This window comes from Juglans regia, chromosome 5 (genome assembly GCF_001411555.2).
Source record: "Juglans regia cultivar Chandler chromosome 5, Walnut 2.0, whole genome shotgun sequence".
NCBI lineage: Eukaryota > Viridiplantae > Streptophyta > Magnoliopsida > Fagales > Juglandaceae > Juglans > Juglans regia.
Window position 1 is genome coordinate 13,516,287 of NC_049905.1, and position 25,556 is coordinate 13,541,842.

A 25,556-nucleotide genomic window follows, 5' to 3' on the forward strand; every position below is an offset into this window, starting at 1 on the left:
GAGTCGGAGTCGGAGGTCGGATTCGACCTCCGACAAAGTCGAAGTCTGAGTAGGAGTCTGGGCCCTCCGACTCCGAATAGGTCGGTGCTCAGCCCTACTTGTGTTGGTTCAAGTAGGGAGAACTTGACCATCCGCAGGCACAAAAAGTGTTGGTTGGTGATCTATCCATCGAGACTGGATCACGTTTCAATTAAATAACGTCAAATAATTCATTATTATTAAAAGGTGTATAAAGAAAATTGGGTATAATATGATTCATCAATTGCCTATTGCACTATAACAAATAGTGGATTTATATTTCTTAGAGATTCCTTCAGAACCCAAGATCTAAAATGAGAGATAGAGATGAGAAGTGAATCTTACAACATTTATTAAATATTTAATACTATTCAAGAAATTCACTTAGAGAACTATAAATGTTGTAAAATTCATTTACGGTTTGGATTGAGAAATACTATCAACCCATCTCATCTCGTCTGATCATTACAACTTTCATAAATCTTCACATAAAATACAATAAACAATTCAACTTTTTCAAATCTTAAAATAATAATAATATTAAAAAATAATATTCTAACAATATTTTATTCAACTTTTATCTCAACTCAACTCGATCTCAACTCATCTCATTTCAAATCAACTCAACTCACTATCCAAACCTAACCTTAATGTGTCTAACTCTGTTCCACTCTAAACTATTCGAACTTTAGGAGATCTAAATCTTCAAATAGTTTAGTATCTTTTAGGGTTCTATTTCTATTTTACTATAAAACTAAAATGAATAACTTCTTCCATTTCCAGTGATGGCTATTCAGAGACACTATAGAAACACTAGTGAAGATTTGAAAGTGAAAACTGCAATTATTTGACCCAACTGCAATTGCCTTGTTTCAGACCTGTGCAGGGAAACCTTCGGTGCCATCGCCTATTTCTTTTTATAAATAAATAAATAAATACTAAAAAATGTGCCATAGTTTCTATCTTAACCATGAAAACCGTAGAACCAGGAATTCAATCCATGAAGACAAGCTGCCACCGTGATCTTCAAACCACCACCAAACTGCGCATTCTAATCAATCTGCAAAACGTTCCAGCTTGAGTCTTGAGCATCCAACTCTTCGGATCTACAATTGCATGTTTAAACAGATTTCAAACAACTAATGAACTTAGACCCACAAAACGAATTCATGATAGTAAAAACCCCACTTCACTGATATGTACGCACCATGAAGACGACATAACCCCCGAGTTTTACAAAGAATAACTTAGTCAATCATAATATTAAAGTTCCCATTGCTAAAGAGATCAAGCTAATAAGATCATGTTGAACCAATATGCAACTAATATGGACTCCATTCTTTCCTGATTTTATCAACACGGTACATTTATCAACATGGCATTTTTGCTGCAGCATATAATTTAAAAATCAGTTGGTCATAAATTTGCATAAAGCCAAACTCTAATGGTGGGAAGCGCATCGGTGGAAGCAATCGGCGGCCTTGTTAAGAAATCCCAAAGCAGCTGCCCAGGAACCACCCGGCATATTAGTCCCAACAATTCGAAACTGCAAACCTTCAGCTCTGACATCATGTCAAAAAGAGGCTGAACTTGTTCTTCGGAGCTGGTATTTTGTTTCAGGTGATGATTCACGAGGCAACATTTTATCAAATTCCTATAGGACCAATAGGAAAAAAAATCTATATTGGATTAAACATTAAAAAGAGGTAGAATGACTAGTTTGAGAAAAAAAATGTATAGAAACATCTACCAAGGACAATTTATATGTAATAATATATATCTAAGGGTCGCTTCTGTCATATCATGGTAAGTAACTAGTGCATCTCAGGAAGCCATTGGAATAATAGAATGAAAACATTAAATCTTAAGTCCGAGAGCATTTGGCAACTAAATGTCATATGGGTAAGTACAGGAAATTGTATAGCAGAATATCTATTCAATATGTTTGGGGGGAATGCGTCAAATAACTAAATACTACCCACTACAGAATTTTAATAGTGCGACATGCCAAGATTGTATCATGGAAAAATGAGTTTCTACCATCTCCAAAAACAGTAGTAATTTTAAGTCTTCTTCCTACGTGAAGATTGGAAAGGGGATGGAGGTCATAACAATTTTATGAAAACAAAAAAGCTGGTGGCATGATCCAATCTGTTACTCTGGTTTAACATCACCCAAATTGTAAAAATGCCATGACTGACTAAAAATTCCAAATTGCGACAGTGAGTGGTCCAGCCAATCATCAATTTTTTTTTTTGTTTATCCGTAGAGGGTATTAGCAAATCATCAATTATTAATTACTAGTCCATGTAAGCAGAATTTATTTCTAAATGACGAGACAAAAAGAAACATATTGCTTGGCAGTAATAATGGTCAGGCTATGAATAAGGTTTTGGAGCCATACGAAAGGGAAAACCGTGTGCAATGAAAGATGGAAGCACAAGGTTGACCCTCCAAAATTTAAAAGGACTGGTATTACAATACAATCTCCCTAATTACCATCTCTTGAAGGGGAGAATGGTATGTGCTACTTTATAGGAAAGACCTCCCACCATTCTCAGGCCATTTCACAAGGACCATCCAACAATCATCATCAAAGGCCTAGTTCCGGGTGAGGCCAGGGTTAGGTTCTAGTTGGACCCGACTAAAGGGAGCACTTGCAAATCTACTGCATTCTTGGCACTGTCCAAACACCTGTTAGGTGCCCCAGTAGGTAGGGTGCTGCTAAGCTTATGCCCAAGTAGGGAGTAACAATCTCCAGTCACTCTCTTCAATCCTATTTTACTGAGAGGAAAACGAGGCCTACTTTCCTAGTCAAAGCAAGTCCCCCACAAGTATATCATCCTCCAAACCAAATCAGGTATGTCCTAGACTTCATGTATCACTTAATTCATGTTTAGTCCTTTGCCTTTTACTCCTTTGCGAGGTTGCTAGAGCCTTGAGGAATGGATTATTTAGATGAGTTGGGTCGGGCTTGGGCTATGCCCAGATGGTTTCAATAATTCCTTGCAAACCTGGAGAGGATTATATGGCAGCACACAAATTGCAGCAGTGTGGAAGACGATCCCTCTCTTGTCTAGTATGGTGCATTTGGAGGGAAAGAAATAATGGAAACTTTTAAAGACCAAGAGCAGACGATGGAATGATTTAAAACTTAATTTTTCAATACTTTGTTTATATGGACAGCCACAGTAGACTTTAACGAGCTGATCTTTCATGATTTCCTTGCAAGTTGTCTCTCTCTCTCTCTCTCTCTCTCTCTCTCCAATTAAGGGTTTCTCCAGTACTCATCTTGCGTACTTGGGCAATTCCTTTCAAGCTTTTCAATAAAACTCTTGATTACTTATGGAAAAATAATAATTTTATTCATGCTGAGGATGAAGTTAGTTGCTGCATGAGTTACTAGCTTACTATTATGTATTTGGTCCCTGATTTAAGCCCACCCGTCTGAACACACTATCAAGTTAACAACAGTTCCATCACCATGAAACCCCAATTCAAAGCAGACCAAAACTTCCCATTAAGTTGACATTGTATTGTCGGCAAACAGCCTGAAGTACGAAAAAGAAAATAATGAATCACTGCATTCCACAGGCAAACAAAACTTGGTTTATTAAAAATCAGTGTGGAAAAAAATAAAATCTTTCACAGGAGAAAAAGAAAAACAGAAAAAAATGCATTTGGTGAATTTTAATCTTTTATGCCCCATTGATCATATTTCGAACTAGAAGGATTGATCACCATCAACACCTAAAACTACCGGCACAATCTCAATTCCAATGCTTATCATTTCGCTTTGAGGGGAACCCTAGATAGAAAGGCAACTACCAGCACTACTGGCAAACCTCCCTTCTTTAGATAGAAACATTTAGACCATTAACATACCCCAAGACCAAAATCGAGGACAAAGTGTGAAGTCTGCTATTAGTTTGCCAATACTTAACATAAAAGCTTTTGCCTAAAACAAACTAAGAACAAAAGAATCATGACAATATATAGCTGTACTCAATATAAGATAGAATCTACAACTACATCTGCAACAACCAAAACCAAGGCACCCTCAGAACCTAAAGCCAGATGTCCAGGGAATAAAAACAACGAATATAGGACACAGGAACTTGCATAATCCATTCATTGCAAAGGCAACCTTTTGTGGTGGAAGAAGTTATCAAATCACAGAAAGGAGATGCAATAAACTAATGGAAATACTTGGCACATGGGGTCTGTGTACACGGATCCCTCACATGAACAGTACATATAACCAGTAAATGCACTGTTCACATTAGGGGTCTGTGCAAATCAAAACCCTTAAACTAAATAAAATAACAAATCAACTCAATAACTCCATAACCCATAATCTACTATTTGTTAGAGACTAACATTCTCCTCTATTTCAGTAAAAGAAGGAACAAAAAATAACTGGAAATGATTACATGATCCCATAACATAAACGGTCAGATTGAAATAGTTGAGGAACCACTGATCTCTTTTCTTTGCCCTTCTCTATTTAGCAAGGGTAAGAACAGAGTGTCATGATAGAATAATTTGGAGTCTAGCAGAAGAATCATTCTCGGGCAAGTCCCTTTATGCTGCTATGAACCACCACCACATTTATTGAATGAATATTTGATGTGCTAAAATACCCTTTTGTTTATGAGTAATATAAAATTTTATAAAAACTATTAAATAGGCATAGCCCAAGTACATAGGAAGTATACAACAGCGAACACCTAATTAAAAGTTAGGAGCTAGAAAGTGATACAAGAAAATCATGTAAGCTGGCTCCATTGTAAACACTGGCAGAAGCCCAAAGAAAGAAAGTATGGAAGATGAAACTTCTAAGCTCAACCCAAGAACGTTCCCTATCTTCAGAGCTTTGACCACTCCTTTCAAACCAAAGATACCACATGATACATAAAGGAATCATTCTCCTCGCATCCGCAATATCGGAATTTCCCTGAATCTCTTGCCAACAAGCAAACAATTCTACCGCCCTTTTAAGGATCACCCATGCATTTCCAATCCTGTTAAAATCTCCACCCATAACATCCTTGCCACATCACAGTGAAGTAAAAGATAATCTACAGACTCACCACTCTTCTTACACATGTAGAACCAATCCATCATGACGAGTCCACACTTTCTCAAGTTGTCCATAGTCAATATTTTCCCATGAGATGTAGTCCAACCAATGAAAGCAATTTTAGCCGGCACCTAACTTTTCCAAATGCACTTCCAAAAAAACGAAATATGATTTTGACATGACAAAGCCTTGTACAAAGATCGCACAGTGAACTTCCTATTCCCAGTATTCATTCGTAGCATCCCGTACACCTCAATACTACAAATGTTTGAATCATACAATAAACTGAAAAGAACAGAAATAACTCCTATTTTCCAATCATGAGCAGCTCTATGAAAACAAATATTCTACTATGAGGATCCACTAGAGCTATCCAAAAGCTCTGACACTGATGCCTCCTGATCAAGAGCCATCTGGAAAAGAGAAGGAAACACAGTCTTGAGGGCTGAATTAGCACACCAAATATATGCCAAAATCTGACTCTAGATCCCTCGCCATCACAAAACTGATAAAACGAACAAAAACCTCCCATCCATTTCTAATATTATTCCACAAACCTACACCATGCGCAACCCTCACTTCATTGGAAAACCAAACCCCCACGAGCTCCCATATTCCGACTCAATAATAGCCATCCACAAAAACTCCCCTTCTTGATGGTACCTCAACCATTTCCCAAGAAGTGCCTTGTTAAAGATCCTCAAATTTCAATCCCCCAACCTTACACTTGAATTCGGAGTGCATACCTTATTCCACTCAACCAAGTGAAACTTGGTCTCCTCTCCAATTCCTCCCCACAAAAAAGCTCGAAATTTTTTCTCAATTCAATTAGCCACCCTAGTCGGCAAGGGAAATAGAGATAGGAAGTATGTGGGAAGATTAGAGACTGTACTCTTGATTAGTGTGGTTCTTCCCCCTTTTGACAAGTACAACCTTTTCCTTCCTGCCACATCTCCATCTTCTCCACTACCCCATCCCAAATAGCCTTAACCTTGGAAGAGGCCCCAAGAAGAAGACCTAGATATTTCATAGGCAATGAAGTTACCTTAGAACCGAAAATACTTGCTAAACTTCTAATGTTCTGGAGTTTGCCCATCGGCACCATCACAGACTTCCCTAAGTTCACCTTTAGGCCAGAGACAACTACAAAACAAATCAAAAGAGTCTTCATTGCCAAAAATGACTCGGATTTGTATCACAAAAAAGTAGTGTGCCATCTGCAAAAAGATGGGAAACATTAATAAAACCATTGTTAGTACTTCCCACTGAGAAGCTAGAGAGAAATCCCACATCAACCACAACCTCCAATCCTAACTAAACGCATCCATAATAATCACATAAATAGGGGCACCAAGTCCCCCCTTGTCTCAAACCACATGAGCAATTAAAAGAAACCAAAGGGTACCATTTACCAAGACAGAGAGCCAAAAAGTGGTAAACACAATGCTTAATCCACATACACCACCTCTCCCCAAAACCACACCCTCTCAAGCAAGTAAAAGAGAAAAGCCTAATTCACATGATCATAAGCCTTCTCCATACCTAGCTCACATAGAATGCCTAGCACTCCACTTCTCAATCCACTCCCCAAACATTCATTTGCTATAAGCACTGAGTCAAGAATTTGTCTCCCTTAACAAAGACTTTTGAGATTTTTGAAATTATCTTCTCCATAAAATTATCTTCTCCATATCCGTGCTTATATGATTAGCTAGTACCTTGGATATTATCTTATACACCCCATTCACAAGACTAATGGGACGAAAATCCTTCACAACCAAAGCCCCCGCCCTCTTTGGAAAGAGTGCAATGAATGTCGTATCAAGGCGTTTCTCGAACTTCCTAAAAGAAAAGAATTCATGGAAAACACTCATAACATCCTCCTTCACGATGTTCCAACACTCCTAAAAAGATTCCATGGAGAAGTCATCTGGACCAGGGAATTTAACTTTGGCCATCCTTCTCACCACACGATGCACCTCACCCTCGTCAAACAGTCTTTCTAACCAATTAGCACTTAGAATATCAATAGTCTCAAGAGCCAAAATATCAAGTTTTGGCCTCCACATAGGGGTGTAACCAGTTCGGTCCGGTTTTGGATAAATTTTGGAACCGAACCGATATACACCAGTTTTGAGTTTTGAAGAACCGATACCGCAACTATTACACCCCTAAGCCGATACTTCCGGTTTTACCAGTTCGGATCACCTTTTTCGGTTTTAATCATCTACCATTAAAAAAAAATCTGCCATAAATCAGAAGTTCATTAAAGTTTTTATAATATGAAATTATGCACATATTGATACCAGTTGACAAAAATTACACACAAAAAGAAGGATCAACCTAAAATGACTTTTTTTTATAAGTGTTCAAAAGACACCAAATAAATTGATATAAGGAATCAAAAGTACAGGAATTGAAACCACAAGTCAAAAGGGCAAAGTACCCTGTTTCTCGTTACATAGCACAAGAAAAAAAGCTTTTGGGTTCCTTATATCAATACACACAGAATAAAGATTAATAGAGAATACACAGAATTTGAAATAGAGAATACACAAATTAATAAAGAATACACAGAATACAAAAATACACAAAATAATGAATATCATAAAAAAAATTTAAAATTAAAGAAATGAAATCCATAAAGCAGCAGAGAAATCAAAGGATTATATTCATGACTTCTGCAAAGATTACAAATTTACAAGTAAATCGAAATGTAACACATGCTAAATTTGTAACCCTAAATCAAGTAAATTGAGATGTAATCCATCCTAAATCTGCAAATTCAATAAATATTAAAAACCCTAAATAAAATGAAGCAAATTGCAATGAATTGTCGCAATGAAATGAATCATTACCGAGAAATATAAAAACCCTAAATCTGTTCAATGTTCACACACCGATTACCGAGAGGTGAGAGGGTGTCGAGGACAAGTGGTTGTTGACGGCATGAGAGAGGGGTGGCGTGAGAGAGTTCTGACTGAGAGTGAGAGTGAATGGGAGAGACTGAGAATAGTGAGAACTGAGAAGTGAGGGGGTCGCAAGAGGGTGGGGGGGTAACTGTAACCCCCTAAAAACGACGCCGTTTTAATTAGTTGGGGCTGATTTATATCCTAAAACCCATGAAACGACGCCGTTTCATGGGTCCACTGGGTCCATATATATAAACGACGCCGTTGGGACTATATATGGTATCTATATATATTACATAGTATATATAAAATATATATAGCATATATATACTATATATAGTATATATTATATATATATACTAATACTATATATTAGACTATTTTTTTTATAAGTACTACATAATATGTAATATATAGTTATTTATATATATATATAATACTAATACTAATAGCTATTTAACTACACATACATTAGTGTCTAACTTATTTATAATTTATGTATGTTAGTGATAACATGCTAGTGATAATATATTAGTGTCGAACTTATTTATATATTTGATTATATATGTTAGTGATTGTAATTAATATGCTCATGGTTACATATATGCTAATAATATATTATATGATGGTTACATACACTTTTTATATAAGTGCATATGATCAAATGATTCAAATGTATAGAAATGTATTTATGAAAAATAATATATATTATAATTTCTTATCCCATAAAATGTATTTATCCTTGATATATATATATATATAGTTTATATTTATATTAATAAAATATATGATCAAACAAATGTTCATGTTTAAGATTAAAATTTTTAATGTTATATCAAATGTTATATTAATTTTATGTTATTTGATTATTATCAGTAATAAGATTTTAAAATTTAGTCTTATATTAATTAGCAATTTAGCATATAATATAAAATTATTTTATATATAATTATATGTATTATATATAAAAATCATATATAATAAAAAAATCATATAAAAACTAAATAAATATATATATACGAACCGGTCCGGTCTGGCGCAAGAAAAAGGGAAACCGGAACTAAACCAATTATGGCCGATTTTCCAAAGGATGAAACCGGTACCAGACCGAACTGGTTCGGAACCAAACCGAATCAACTGGTTCGGGCCGGTGCAACGGTTTACCGGTTTTTATTTTCACCCCTACCTCCACGTATACCATTTCGTATGGAGTCTCTCATAATGGTGAACAACATGGTCCTTGATCTCAGAATGGTCATTGAGAACATGACCTTGAGAATGAAGCATCTCAATGGCATTGTTCCTACGATGAAAATTGGCCACCCAATGAAAAAACTTTGTACATCTATATCCTTTCAACAAAAGAGACCGAGATTTTTGCCTCCACAAGATCTCCCCCATCAAAATCAGCTTTTCAAGTTTGATAGCCATGAAACTTTTCCTCCACGACGACTCCAACAAAGCCCTTATTATGGGTGTAAGACTATCGGTCCGAACTGGAAAAACCGACCGGACCAAATGGTTCGGTCTGGACTGGACCAATAGTCTTATTGGTTGGTCTCAAGGTGTGGTTTTTGTGGACCAGACCAGACCGAGACTGACCGAATGTATATATATTTTTAAATATTTTATATCTATATAATATATAGATATTCATTGACCATATATAAAATGTTAAAGAGATCACTTCATTTTAATTTTATTAATTTAATTAATTTTTTGTATTAATTTTTGTCAAAAAAAAGAAAAAAGAGGAAAAAAATGTTCATGGACCAAATCGGACCGAATGGACCAATCGGACCAGTAGCTAATGGTCTGGTCCGACAAAAATGATGGACTGCCCTACCCTCCAAACTTTGCATTTTTTTTTTATATGTAAAAATATTATATATATATATATATCAATAGGAGTAACCAAGTATACTGGACGTATACAAGAAAAACACCTAGCCCATACAAAAAAGCCTATAATGACCCAAAAGCCCATAAAAACCAACCCAAAACACACCAAATCCGAATTGAAAAACTATCATTACACCTCCCCAACCCCTTTCCGTAGATTCCTTAAAACAAATCCTCAACCTGAACATCACAAAGCCCTCCCTTTACCCTTCTCTCGACTTGAGCTACCTCCCTTAGCATCGTAGTTAATTGCCCATGAAAGATTATTCAACTCCCTGCTTTTCTTAAACTTAGATTTGGTTTCAAGTGCTTGGCTCGTCTCGATTGCAGTGAGTAGTGTTTTAAATTGGTCTTCATATTCTCCATGTTCTCCATATGAAAGTCCCAGGGTTTGTAGAAACTCGTTATCTTTATTCAGAATCCAATCCAATGTTGAACCCGCTATATCATTGATCATAGGAAGAGAAACCAGGGGAACAACATTATCCCCCAAGCACAATACCCGACTGCACTCCCGGCTCTAAACCTTCCCCCACACGAGGCACCAACGACAATTCTAAACCTTCCCCCACACGAGGCACCAATGACAAATCCTTCTCGCCAAATGGTTGCTCGACATAAATATGGTTGTTGTCCCCTCCATCTGTTACCATTGCAATTCCTCCTCTCCATCAACACTGTGTATTTGCTCTACCTCTCGACGATCCTTGTCGTACTGCTTCCTCAAGAAGGGAAGCATTACTTTCTGTTGCCCCGTTTGCATCTTCTACAAGAGGCTCGACTGTATCTTCCAAAATACTCGAGACCTTGGAGGGACCCCTGTCTTCAACTACAAATGAACTCTGGACAAAAGGACCAACTCCATCTGCAACTGGTGCCTGAGACCCTACAGCTCCCTCAGAAGGCATAGTGACACTGGCATGAAAAAAGATGCCAGCGTCCAATGATCCTATCGTTGACACACCCTTTGCCTGCACACTTGATAGCACATTTGTACCCACAACTAGGTCCAGCCCCTTATCCACTTTAATCATTAGATCTCTTAGATAATCTATAACTCCCTTCAATTGGGATTTGACATCCCACAAGACTCCCTCCAACTCTCTCAATGTCACCTGAGGTCTTTTGTCTCCTACAAGTGCATTGCCTTTCTTTCTACCGCTGAGCTGATCTCAGCCTGACTACCCGCCAGTGACCTCAACACCACTGCGTAAGAAGCACCTTTGATTGAGGAAGGCCTTCCCACTGCTTTTCCATCACCAAACTCCTCATGTCTAGTAGTGGCTTTGGATTCAGTGACACTTAGAATGGACTGCAGAAAGCCTTTCCATCAAATGCCATTTGCGCCCTCCGGAATCACCAATAACCCTTTCCTCCTTCCATTCGAAATTTAGAGAGCTGCAAAAAACTACCCCTTGCATTAACATGATGTTGAATGCTAAAAACTCCATTACCCATCCTTGGCTCTCTGAAGAAACCTTCATGGCAGTTAAGTTCTAAACAATCCTCAATCCCCTTAGCCACCCATGAAGCTGTCGTACCCCTAGATACATGAACTTAACTATCCTTTTTCTACGTTCAGAAATACGAAAGATATTTCCTCCCTCTTTTGTAAAAATGAAAGTTTTTTATTCAATTTTCAACCACCTCTCTCCTTCCAACTGGGACGAAACCGCATCGTGCTTCATCGTCATTGTCAAAACCCACTACCCCCTATTGTTCCCGCTTCATCCACTTAAAGTAAAAAAAAACACAGATCTGAAGGAGGCCCTGAGTTAACGGATTTTTTTGCAAAAAACCCTAAGTTAACGGAGAAAACTACCAGTCGCCGGAGGATAACCGACGTCGAAGGCCCACAAAATGGTCGCCGGAGTCCATCGAAGCAGTCTGTATCGGTGGCTAGTGGAAAGGCTCGAATCACAGTTTGCCGGAGGAGGTAACGGAAGAGTAGCAGAAAAATCCCAATCGCTAGAGAAGGATCGACATTGAAGACCCCACAACGGAGTCGTCTGGGTCAATCAATCACATCTATGACAGAATCAAAGTGCACGGCGGCCGACGCCGTCAAAGAAGAACACAGAAAGAGTTTTTCGGCAAGGTACCACTCCGACGGCCCTCAGCGAGGATGCCGGGGCCCGTCAACCTCGTCTGTGACTGCGGTATCCCTCGCCGAACGATGGTGGGTGGGGGTGGTGGCAGGAAGTAGGGTTAGGGTTTCTCTCAACTCACTGGCCACACACGGGTTAAGGCTTCGTACGAAGAGAACTACATCACAATTCAAGAAAACAAAGGCATGGACCCTTGCATTTCTTTGAAGAGGGACTTCCTTTGACTACCAACATTTCCAAAAACGTCCACATTCCACTTCTTCAAATCATTCTTTGAGGCTTTAAGCTTGCATGCCAATATAAAAAACCTAGAGTGCCAATAAACTAATAAGAAGACCGCCATTGTCTCGCCATATCCACAAAACCATCAACTTTTAACCACATTTTCAAACTTGAAGTACCTGCGCCCCCATGAATACCCCAAACAATCCAACATAATGGGAAAATGATCCGACCATACCCAAGGCAATCTCTTCTGACAATACTCTGCAAATGGGCCTCCCAAGGAGATACAGGAAATTTGTCCAACTTTGACCATGCCCGGTTGTTAGACCGTGTGAAAGCACCCCTAACCATGTGCATTGCCACCAAGCCTTATCATCCTCCCACTCAATTGTCTAGTCCACCATCACTACTCTCCACAGACTTTTACGACAGGTTTGGTGCAAGGATTAGAGCTTGTAATATAATTGCTATTCCATTTGTTTGGAAACTCTATTATTTCTAGGGATAGCTATACATAATATCCATATTGAGTATAGAATCATGGTGAATGGGATCTCACACTGCCTAGGAAGGAGAACTTTTTGCGATTTATAATGATTCCAAGAGATTCAAATTGAAATATTGATCAATCTTTCTAAATACAAACCCAGATGTGGCTTAGCTTTCCTTGGATTGTTACACCACTCCATTCAAATAACTTTCTCGATGGAAACGGCACACTGATCAATATTCACATAAAAGCACTCTCATCACTAACCGTTAAGTTGGCTCTCACTCCTACTGCCATCAACGACGTAGAATTTCTTCCAACCTCTTCAATGTATTGGATTACACACCCCCCTTCTCTTGTACACACCACCCCCATTTCCTCTTGCAAAACTTTTTCCCAGTTTTTGACTCGAGCATAAGGCATTTTCAACTATCAATCTCTCTCCATTTTGAAACCCCAAGGGTGCCATAGTGGCCTTGGGGTAAACAGTATAAGCCTAACATCCTACGTTTGAAACTTCACATTCACACTCTTGGCGCTATCAGACTAAGGGAATGTTCCCTTGAATTACACGAGATGCACTTACGGAAAACTCCTTGTTGAGGGCATGTGCACCTCTATGGGATTAATCAGGACTTCATCTTGGACACTAGTGCCAATAAAAAAGTCTCTCCATTTTGTTCAAGGTTGTTGATCCTGAATGAAGTTGATGCGTACCTCAACCTCTCTCTTTGATTTCACTTTCATGCTTTAATCCCTACTTTAGTTCTAAAAAATAGTTCTTAATCTAAAAAGAATTGTGAAATTCAGCTAAATTTGTCATATTTTTTCATATTACTTTGCTTCCATTATATCAATCATCCTAATTTCAAATACCCACATCACAAAATTTTTATGAAGTCGTTTACCACTAACTAGTCAACATTGATATAATTTTTAGGATGGTTTCTAAGTTATGCCTCCATATGCAATCAAGGGAGTAAAGTTGAAGTTCCAGTCCTTATTTTCACTTGATCCTATTTTATGAACAATCGTATGGACAAAGAAATATTGAGCTATCACAATTAAATATTACAGAATGTCAAGTGTCAAAGATGTTGTATCCAACAGTGAAATATATAATCTGGGTTTTCCAGTATTACAACCAAACTAGTGAATAAAAATACCTATTCCAATCAATTCCCTTACATTTTTACTAATAACTATTACCTTTCCCAATGGTTTATTCATTGTACATGCCATGCATGCCCTTACTTGACAATAGTTAATACCCCACTATCAGATCGAAGCATGGCATCATTTGCCCTACTCTGCCATTAGATCAATCAAAGGCATGCCCAAGTCACTATTTGGGATATTGTTTTTTGATAAGTAACTCTTTGGGATATCACTCTACCATTCCAACTACAAGTGTTATTCGCAACGTGTAAGGAGAGTGAGGAGGTGTTCAATACGGTTTTATGAGTTAAATGTTTGGTGGATTTGCTGGGTGGGGGGACATGGATGAGTCCAAGGATGAAGGAGTATGCAGTGGCAATGATGTTGAATCTAGTAAGGCTTGGAGGGGAAAGGAAAGGGAGGGAGGTGAGGGAAATGGTGCTCCTAGTGTTGGAGAAAGTGCTAGGCACGCTTGAATGCAAATGCAATCTAGAGTCTAGGCGCAAAGTGCAGAGTGCAAAGTGGCACAAAGTGCAGAGTGTAAAGCGGCACAAAGTGCAGAGTGCAAAGTGGCGCAAGTGCAAGTCTACTTGAAGTAAAGCACACATTTTAAAAAATGATGTAACAAAAAAATCCTTCAACTAGAAAAAAGGCTTAATAAGATGATAATACATTTAGCATACTAACCCATTTAATTTTAATATTATGAAGCACGATAATCAAGTAATCAACTAACTACATATAATAAAATGTTAGAGGACATGGTTGTAATAAGTGTAACTTGTGAAGGTATAACTGCCAATTGTATGTGGTATATATATTGTTGTAAATAAATGAATGAAAAAAGGGTTTCCCTCCATGAATATCTACATGGTATCAGAGCAATGAGTAGTCAGTTGGTGGTAAGTGGTGTACAGTGGTTCAGCTAGGAGCAACCGAAATCAAGCTCACTGTTGCCTGAGCTCGCAAGTGTTTTATGGTGTCCTATCTGATTTGTTATCGCCAGATTGAGCTCACAAGTGTTTTCTGCTGCCAAATCTGAGTTTATTGTCATCCTCTGTGCATCCCGGTGACTTCTCTCTTCGTTGTCATTGGCCGGAAGGAGTTTCAAGTGGTCTCTCGTGAGTTTCTGACATCATCTCCGATACTGGGCACCAGGGTTGAACTCGTTGTCGTCTTCTATGCATCCCAGCGAGTTTCTGATTGTCATCGACTGCTGGAAGGGCTCTCTGTCGCCGACAACGTCAAAGCTTTGGAGTGTTTGGTTGTAGGTATAACCCAGACTACTTATTCTCGTTTAGGATAACCTAAACCGTGTTTAAGAACAGCAACTGGCTGCTACGGTTCAGGCCCAATACCGACTGATTTAGACCCAATACCGTCCGATACAGGCCGTTACAAAATCGATACAGGCCGATACAGAACTGCTACCGGGAGATACAAGCCCGATACAGGCCAGTTCTGAGCCTATACGTGACTGTTTCAGCCGATACAGATTGATTTAGACCGATATAGAGCCGAAATTTAGTTTTTCATGTTGATTTTTCGGTTGAATTGTGACTTTTTCCTGTGTCCATGGCAACTAAAATTGAGCCACAGTCGCCTGAAGTCACTCGACATGGGGGACGTGATGCCAAAGGTAATCGCAATCGAGGTCGAGAATCTCGTAAGTGCACCCATTGTGGTCGCACTAACCACTTGGTGAACTATTGTTGGATCTACATGGTAGACCATCCAGGTCCGCTAATCAAGCCATTTGCCAAGATGTTATATCACAGTCACCGAGCTACAACCCAACTCCAGATATGATTAGCATATCAAAAGATGAGTATGATCAGCTTTTGAGTTGCACACGGGCTTTCATCTTCCGCAGCTACTCTTGCCCACTCAGGTACAACGTCCACATGTCTTATCTCATCCACCCAAGATCCATGGATCATTGATGCAGGAGCTAATGAACATCTGACCGGATGTCCTCTGTCTTATCGAAGTTAGATATTGTGACATCTCCAAAAAGTGTTACTCTTGCTAATGGCTCCCTTGCTAAAGTTATGGGCATTGGATCCACTAAGCTCATTGACTCTGTATCCTTGTCATTTGTTCTATATGCTCACAGTTTTCCCTTTAGTTTGATGTCTATTAGTAAGATTACTCTAAGTCTTCAATGTTCAGTGACCTTTTATCCCTCTTCATGTATCTCTCAGGATCTCAAGACGAGAAACAAGATTGGTACGGGGCATGAAGCTGGTGGTTTGTATTATCTTGATATTAACCAACCACCCACTCGAGCCCTTACATCCTCCACATCATCTTCTTATGAATGGCACTGTCACCTTGGTTACCCCCTCTCTTTTGTCTCCCTTTCCTTGTGAAGCTTGTCAACTTAGTAAACATCATCGTGTCTTTTGTACCTCGAGTTGATAAACAAGCATCGAGTCTTTTTGAATTGGTCCACTCTGATATATGAGGACCAATCAATATTGAATCAAACAAGTTTTAGTATTTTGTCACATTTGTTGATGACTACTCTCATGTGACATGGGTGTTTCTAATGAACGCAAGATCTGACCTTTTTTTCATATTCAAAGTGTTTTGGAAAAAAATTAAAACTAAATTTAACAAAAAAGTTCAAGTATTGCGTTATGATAATGCTAGCGAATATCAATCTAGTGTCTTTGCTACTTGCTTGAGTAATAAAGGAATTGTTCATCATATTTCATATTCCTATACACCCCAATAGAATGGGGTGACTGAACGCAAAAATCATCATTTGTTAGATGTAACCCGAGCTCTTTTATTACACATGCATGTTCCTAAACGTTTTTGGAGTGATGGTGTTACTGCTTGTCACCTTAATAATTGTATGCCTTCATCAGTTCTTGATAGTTCCTCTCCTTTCTTCATTTTGTTCACTTCATCTCCGCCATTTTCTCTCCCTCCAAAAATCTTTGGGTATGTTTGTTATGTTCATAACCTTGGCCTAGGCTTTGATAAGCTTGATCCACGTTCTACCAAGTGTTTTTTTGTTCGTTATTCCTGGACTCAAAAAGAATATTGATGCTATAGTCCTATTCAAAGACGCTATTTCATGAGTGTTGATGTTACCTTCTTTGAGTCCATACCCTATTTCTTGGACACATCTTCAAGTGTTGAGTGCGATCCTATACCATTACATACTCTTACACTTTCTCCTTCATACTCACCCAATCTTACGCAACCTTCCTTAGTGACTTTCCCAGTTCCTTTACAGGTTTACTCACATCGCTTGCAGCCGCTGGCTCCCATGGCTCCACCAACCGTGTCTCCATCTTCAAATTCTGAGTTACCTAGTACTTCAGACTCTTCACCTATTGCTCTCCGCAAAGGTACTCGTTCTTGTATTACTTTTTTTATAAGTATACTCGTTCTTGTATTACTCAACATCCGATTAGCCAATTTGTCTCATATCATGCCTTATCTCCTTCATTTTCATGTTTTAGTTCTCAACTTTCAAAACTTTCTATTCCTAAGACAGTTTAGGATGCTTTATCTGCTGATCTGAGATAGAGGACGGCTATGAAAAATGAAATGGATGCTCTTCACCATAATGGGACATAGGATCTTGTTCCACTACCACCTGGTAAACCACCTGTTAGCTGTAAATAGGTACTTACAATCAAATTTCATCCTGATAGTTCTGTGGAACATCTGAAAGCCCACTTGATTGCTAAGGGTTACACAAACATATGACAATGATTACAGGGAGACTTTCTTCCCAGTTGCCAAAATCTTATCTATTCAAACGTTGATCTCTCTTGCTGCTAATTTAGACTGGTCCTTATTTCAGCTATGCATTTTTATGGAGCAACCACCTGGGTTTTTTGCTCAGGGAGAGTATCAGGGCACTGTATGCAAGTTAAAAAATGCATTATATGATTTGAAACAATCTCCTCGAGCATGGTTTGGGAGGTTTTCTGATGCTTACTGGCATTTGGTCTTTATAGATGCCAAACAAACCATTTGGTATTTCACTTACATAGTGATACAGGTCACATTTTGTTGGTTGTATATGTGGATGACATTGTAATTATTGGAAATGACTCTGCTGGAATTGCTAGGCTGAAACAGTCTTTACATGATCAGTTTCAGATAAAATACTTGGGTAAGCATAGATATTTTCTTGGAATTGAAGTTAGTAGATCTAAAAAGGGTATAAACATATCTCAGAGGAAATATGTACTTGACCTTATGGAAGAAACTGGCATGTTGGGTGCATGAACTATTGACACTCCTATATATGGACCCAAATCGTAAATTTTTGAAAGAGGAAGAGGAGTTGTTTAGAGATCCATGCATGTATCAAAGACTTGTTGGGAAATTGAATTATCTCACTATCACCAGACCAGACATCTCTTATGCAGTTACTGTACTGAGTCAATTTTTACAAGAAAAAGTCTACTCCAAAGCCGGTCTACTCTTCTACTCCACACACCAGCTGACATAGCAAACCGGATTTAAATCAAAACAGTCTAGTCTTGTCGAACCCACTTCCCTCTCCTCGTGTTTCCTCCCCAGTTTTACAAACACAACAGCTCTCTCTCTCTAGCTTTCTCTCTCTCTCTCTCTCGTTCTTTCATCTGCAGATTCTTAATGATATAAAAAAAAATTTATAATTAGTTTTGCTCCCTTCAAAACAAGAAAAATGGAGATAAACGGCCACCAATGGGTTCTTCTCCGAAAAAAAAGAGCTCATTTTCCATTAAAAAAAATCTCCAAGTATAATGTTAAGATGTGATTCTTTCTTTTGATGCGATTCTTGCCCTTGATTTGGAGATGAACTTTCACAATTTTGAATGGGTAAAACGCACGTCTTCACATTTTTGAATGCGATTCTTCATCTAGGATGATTCGCAATTTGGGAGTTGGGGCTAGGTAAAGTGTAGGGGAAATTTCAACAAGTAAAACGCAAGTCTTGAAAAAAAAAAAAAAAAAAAGAAATCCACCTCAGCCAGGTGTGTGGTGTTGGAAAAATAAAGGCCTGAGAATAGAATTACTCTTTTAACAAACGCCCAGGGTCTCACATTTGGATGTTGTAATTTATATTCTTCGTTATCTTAAGAAAGCTTTTGGCCTTGAATTGTTGTATCGACCAAATGGACATCTTAGGGTTGAAGCCTTTTCAGATGTTAATTGGGCAGGATGCCCTTCAGATAGAAAATCTACTACTGGATATTGTACCTTTGTGGAAGGTAACTTAGTTACATAGAAGAGTAAGAAACAAGCAGTAGTAGCTCAGTCTAGTGCAAAAGCTGAATACAAGGCAATGGCTCACACTACTAGAGAGCTGGCATGGTTGCAACACTTCCTTCAAGAGATTGGGTTCCTGGCTCCTGTCCCTCTTTAGTTATTTTGTGATAATCAAGATGCAGTGCATATTATCTTTAATCCTATGTTTCATGAGATGACTAAACACATAGAGATTGGTTGTCACTTCATTCAAGATAAGATACTAAGTGATGACATTTCTACACCTTTTGTGAAGTCTGCAGATCAACTCGTAGATATGTTTACTAAGTCATTGTATTGTAGTCAGTTAAAACTTATTTGTTTCAAACTAGGTTTATATGATATATATGCCCCAGCTTGAGGGGGAGTGTTAAAAGACATGATTGTAATAAGTGTAACTTGTGAGGGTATAACCATCAATTGTATGTAGTATATATATTGTTGTAAATCAATTAATGAAAAAAAGGGATTCCCTCAATGAATGTCTACATAAAACATAGCAATTTATATAATTGACATGCTTTATGCAATACCCATACTGACAGATGAGAGAATGTGGTGTATGGTATCCCCCATTGCTTGGGAGGGAGAAGTTCTTACTCTTTATAATGATTTTAATGGGGTTGCAATTGTACCATTGACTAGTCCATTTAAAGTAGGCCCAAATGTGGCTTGGACCTCCATTGGGATGTGCCATAAATGGTATCAAAGCCTATCCCAACCAAACATGTGGGACTTGAGCCATGTCATCTATGATTGAATGACCCGACGAGGACGTCGAGAACTTAAGTGGGGAGTTTGTTGTATCCCATACTGATTGACGAGCGTAGGTAGTGTATGAGATCCTACATTACTTAGAAGGGAGAAGTCCGTGCTCTTTATAATGATTTCAATAAGGCTCCAATTGTAGTATTGACTAGTCCTTCTGGAGTAGGGACTAGAAGTAGCTTAGGCATTCCCTTAAGGCATTAGAAAAGATCTCAAATTCTATCCCAACCAAAATGTGGGACTTGAGCCGTGTCACCTACAATGGAATGGCCTAACGAGGTTGTCAGGAATTCAATGGGAGAAAATTGCGATACCCCATATTGACTGATGAGTGTAAGTAGTGTATTGGATCTTACATTGCTTGGAAATGATTAGTTCTTGCTCTTTAAAATGATTAATAGGGCTCTAATTATACCGTTGACTAGTCCTTTTAGAGTAAGGCTCCAATTGTACCAAATGAGTGGCATGTCATCCATAGAGTTGGCCTTGGGAGGAGGAAGAAGCTAGCTCGAGACGCTTGGCTCGATGGTGGTTTTCAGTGGGCCAAAGATGGGCCTAATCGAGTGAGCTTCAATTTGGGGTACAGAAAGGGTTTCATTTAGGGTTTTGGTTGGATCAAGTCCAAATCAAAATTTTCTTGGCTCAAAATAATTAGCAAGATGTAAGATAGTGGTTAGGGGTATATAAGTGCATAATTGAGTGGTTAATAGCATGAGTAAGTGATTTATAAAGTGATTAAGTGAATCGACCACTTTAGGATTTGGAAACCAAGTCTAGGGTTTCAGCCAACACATAGGATTTACGGTTTTTGTTGGTTTTCAATGGTTTAGGGTTTCACTAGGGTCGAAACCCTTTTTTGGTTGACCAAATAGTGTTTTGATTGGTCAGAATAGTGTTTGGCATAAGAAGCATGATCACATGGCTTGATTTACCCTCCATTCCACCACACTTCATTCTCCATGTGACAAGTGTATTATTACTATTCAAATGAATGGTTAGGATCGTGCCATGTGTCCACCAACCAAAAAGTAATCCTACTAATTCTGAGTGGAATTGTACAATCAACATGGCGTTTTGAAAATTGCTCGAATTGGTTGCCACGTGGCGCTATCCCGGGTATTACTATTCACCAAAAAAATAAATAAATAAAAAGACCCTCTCAATTACTATTCATCCGAAAAGCAGGAAACATATTATTGCACTGTAAAATCCTAAATATTCATATGAGACTAATGGTGCAATTCGTTTCGTCAGCTTGTACTCCTAAGTGCCTTAAATAAATAAAAAGGCAACCCTATCAACAAAGTGGGTCAGGATTTGACTATGTTGACAGACTAAAACCAAATCGATCACTCTATTCATGAAATCTTTCGGGATTTCACGACGTTGTCTAAGGTTGACAGAAATTCATCCATTGAATTTCTTTTGGGTCGTTATAGTTTGTGTCAAAATAATCCCATGAATTAGGGGCCAAAACCAAACCTGGTGAAAAGAACTCTCCCAACTTCCTAATTGATCTACTAAGGCTACGTTTAGTTGCAAGACTCAACTGAGCTCAGCTGAGCTCAGTCTAATTTTAAGTTGAGTCTAACACTCAAACACCCAACTCTCAAATCACTAAACTCATCTCAACTCAAAACATCTTTACAAGTGGGACCCACGACATTTTTCAACTTAACACATTTATATGTGGGACCCACAACCTTTTTCAACTTCCCATAAAAAGTACAAAACTCATCTTAACATCCAAATACACTTTTAAACTCAGTTTAGATGGGCTCTACATAACTCTCTCCACTATTCAACTCACTATTATTCATAAAGAGAAGAGCTGAGCTGAGCTCAACATCCAAACGCAGCCTAAATAATTAGATACATCCCCAATATTGCACCTACTTCATTTTAATCCTCCAAAGCAACGAAACATGGGGCTAACAAAGCATTTATATTATATCAAAGAATTATTTCGTCTACCTAGCCAACCAGTTCCATTGAGAACAATATAACACACTGACCGTGATCAACATAGAAAATTCCAGATATATTATATTCAGCGCCACAATGAACAGCTTTTGCCAATAACTACTAGCGAGTGGCATTTCACACAATGCAATAGTGACATAAACTCATCAACGACAATAACAATCAAACTCATTATAATCTATCTATAATGATCTTCGAACTGTTACCCACTATCATATTTTCAAACTTTGTAGGAGTCCTATTTTAAACTTACTTTCCCCATCTCCATTTTCTTACTGTTAATTATGATCAATACTATGTTAAATATCAGTAGATGATGGAAAGCTATATTTGGCATAGAATGATGATCGTTTCTCTTTACAATTGGCCGCTCCTATTCATCTAAAGAGTGAGTAGAATCAACCAATTACATCTTTGTAAAGAACTTCCTTCTTTTCTTTGTTCTGTATATTAAAAGTCTCTTGTCTCAATGAACTGACATGATGCATATGCTGCTCAATGGGTCTTGAACTCACGAAGCATCTTCCACCTGGTTCTTTTTTTTTTTTTATAGGTAAAATAAAAACCAACCGGGTCTTGTGGGGAGAAGAGGGATTATTTAATGCAGAATCATATACATAATCTTGTGTGGCAACAACTGACTATCTTTATCAAGACGAAATGCATCACATAAGAAATCACTCTCGTCTTTTCTTTTTATAAGTAAAGAAGTCACTCTAGTTATGACATGATAAACTTATCTCCATGATGGAATGCTTCTGCCTTATCAACTTTAGACAGCACTATAAATTAATATTCTACTTTTTTAGTAGCAATATACTATATAACAGTAACAACTAAAAAGACACCACAAAAAGTTTAAAAGTATTTATAGTAGAAACATAGCAAAAAATAGATAAAATAAATAAAACATCTTTTTGATAAGTAAATAAAACATAAGACACTGATTCTTACCTTCTCTTTCTTAAGCTTTATATTCTCCTCTTCTAGATGTGAGACTTTGCTCACTAGCTCGTTATGGTAAGCCTGTGCGGTCCCAAATGGTTCATCAATGAACAAGGGTAGCATAAACCAACATAAGTAATTTCAAAAAGGAAACAAGCACATAAGCCTACCTGTTTTCTAGCTCGTGAGCGTGCAGCCGATTCCCTGTTCTTGATTTTTCTCTTAAGCCTCCTGTCCAAAGTCTTCTCAAATGTATCTGAGGCAGTCCTTTTCCATCCAGGTGCTGTTGTATCGGATAACGAGCACGTTGAAGGGGATGATGACAAACCCATCTTTTGTGGAAAATTTTGAGGGGTCACTGCCTCAACAATATCCAACCCCATGGTAGGACCTACAAAAGCTTGGGCAAAAAGCCCTGCTTGTACAAGGAAGTCCTCTAAAGTCGTTTCCCCAAGTTTCATATTGCTATCCTGACCCTTTGGGCCTTCACCATACCTCTTGTTCCGCCCTTGTTGAATCTCTGTCCACACTTGATCAACCGTCTTCCCACTCAATGCCCGAGCCAATGTTGCACTAGCCTCACGTTGGAAGGAAGATGCTGAAGAGGAGTTGTCATTGTCCATTTCCATGGATTGATTTGCTTCAGCGGCCCACACTTTCTGCAGAAGCTCATCAAGGTTCATGCTACCCACTGGTTTCCCCATGTCCCCCAATTGGTTTTTTACTTCATTAAGGGTGAGGTTATACCATGAGCTCTGCCTTGTCAGTGGGGATGGTTGTAAATGAGGCTGTTGACCATTGCCTTGAGACCCCATTGTTTGAATCCCCATTAAACAAACTTCGAACAAGAGAAGCCTACTACTGCAACAGACATTAATATTTCTCAAAATTAGTAATGAGAATAAACTAGAAACCCTAGGGCAGTATTTGGGTGGCATTTTATTTCTCCCAAGTTTTTTTTACAGCTTAAAGAGCAAAAAGAAAATCTAGAAAAGGTTTGAAGATGAACAACAATTTACGTCCAAATTGCGCAAACACACATATACCGATCAAACGGATTCTAACAACCCCCTCATGCTTCATCTGGTGAATTGGTTAGCAAGCAAATTCACCAAATGTATTAGTATATCCAGCGTTTTTGAGCTAATTACAAACGGGAAAAAAAGATAGCAACAAATTTTCCCACCATTTTGCAATACAAATACAAGTAGAACCAAAATTCCTCAGGAATTATCTCAAAACTGAAAATGAAGATAAAAGAAATGAAAGAGGTGGACAAAAAAGATATACCAGGAGGATTGGGGTTAAATCCGCAAACCAGTCGTGAAAGGATTTTTCACCTTTTACATGAGGAATCCCCGCCTGGTATCTGTATTCCTCTATAACCTCTCTGACTCTATGTACGTACGCGTACGTACGTATGTGTGCAACGCAACACAGCACAACTGAGGAAGAGGAAGGGGGGAAGGGAGAAGGGAGAAGGGAGAAGGGGAAGCGAATGGAGGATTAAAAAAAAAAAAACAAGCAGAAGAAACGCCACGAAAATTGTTGGCTTTTCTTCGATCGGTTTCTGTGAATACCGTTTACGGTGGTTGCCTCGTTGCGGCCGGAGGCGCTCGCTGCTCCTTTATATATGGCATGTGCCTAACTTCCTAGCTGGGCCTGGGCCATGCTTTGACAATAAGTAGATACGAGCCTATCACCCTCGCATCGTATTTATATTGAATTTTATAATTCTAAATAATTTTTTATATATAATCACTTTCACAATTATTAAAAATATATATATCAAATATATATAAAATAAAAATAAATATATAAAAGAGTTTATTTTACCAATAAATATTTTATAATCAATTTATAATATTAATTTATAATATTTTATAATCAATTTAATTTATCTATTTATCTATTTCATATCTGGAATATACGCCTTTGATATCAAAGTCATTGGTAAATATATTGTTGTATTATATTTAAAACATCTTTTATATAACAATATTCTATTTAAAACATATTTTATATTGTTTATCTTTTATATTGCTATTTTAATTGCTGTTTAATTTTGAATATTTTATGATGGATAATTATTATGCTCATAATACTGGCTTTCATGATTTGTATGAGTTAAAATGTACAGAATATAATTTGAGACTTGATTTAGAAATCTTAATGGATAACATAAAAGATCTTAAAAGACAACAGCAATTGATGAGACAAGATTATACATTAATGATGATTAAATATCATATATATCAAAGTAGACAAGCAGCAATAGAATATCTAGAAGTTGGCTGCACCTTCTTAAGAAACGAAATTAAAAGTGTAAGAAATCATTTAAGGATTCTTGCTTTATAAAAAAAAAAATAAGAAATCACTGATACAGATTTTTACGAAGATAACCCATAACTAAAGAAAAAATAGTATATTGAGAAGCTTGTGTTAGTAAGCCATGAAAAATCGATGGTCAGCCCATTTATGCAGAAGGCTTTAAGAGTGGTCCCGGTAGTATTCCCTCAAGTTCTTAATCTACTTATTCCCCTTTGGATATAGGAAATCTTTACTTAAAAACATATTTCAATGAATTCTTTATTCAAACCTAAGGAACCCACTAATATTATTCCCACAGAACCTAATAACATCAACCAAGAAGATTACAATATAATAGATATAAAAAGAAACTTATAAGACTGGACAAT

At 37.8% G+C, this 25,556-nt stretch overlaps 1 protein-coding gene across 3 annotated transcripts; it reads right to left on the reverse strand.

Annotated features, from left to right (window-relative positions):
* Positions 1-839: 839 nt before the first annotated feature.
* On the reverse strand, positions 840-24,543 carry LOC108998773 (ABSCISIC ACID-INSENSITIVE 5-like protein 2). 3 transcript variants are annotated; one of them, XM_018975470.2, is made up of 4 exons: positions 24,148-24,543; positions 23,028-23,718; positions 22,867-22,938; positions 840-1,672 (listed from the first exon to the last, which is right to left on the reverse strand). In XM_018975470.2, exons 2-4 carry the CDS (start codon positions 23,685-23,687, stop codon positions 1,592-1,594), a joined length of 813 nt encoding a protein of 270 aa, XP_018831015.1. In that variant the 5' UTR covers positions 23,688-23,718; positions 24,148-24,543; the 3' UTR covers positions 840-1,591. The 3 variants fall into 3 exon arrangements, with proteins under 3 accessions (XP_018831015.1, XP_018831016.1, XP_035546384.1); XM_018975471.2 differs by having other exon boundaries at positions 24,198-24,486; XM_035690491.1 differs by having other exon boundaries at positions 23,028-23,715; positions 24,148-24,486.
* Positions 24,544-25,556: the final 1,013 nt, after the last annotated feature.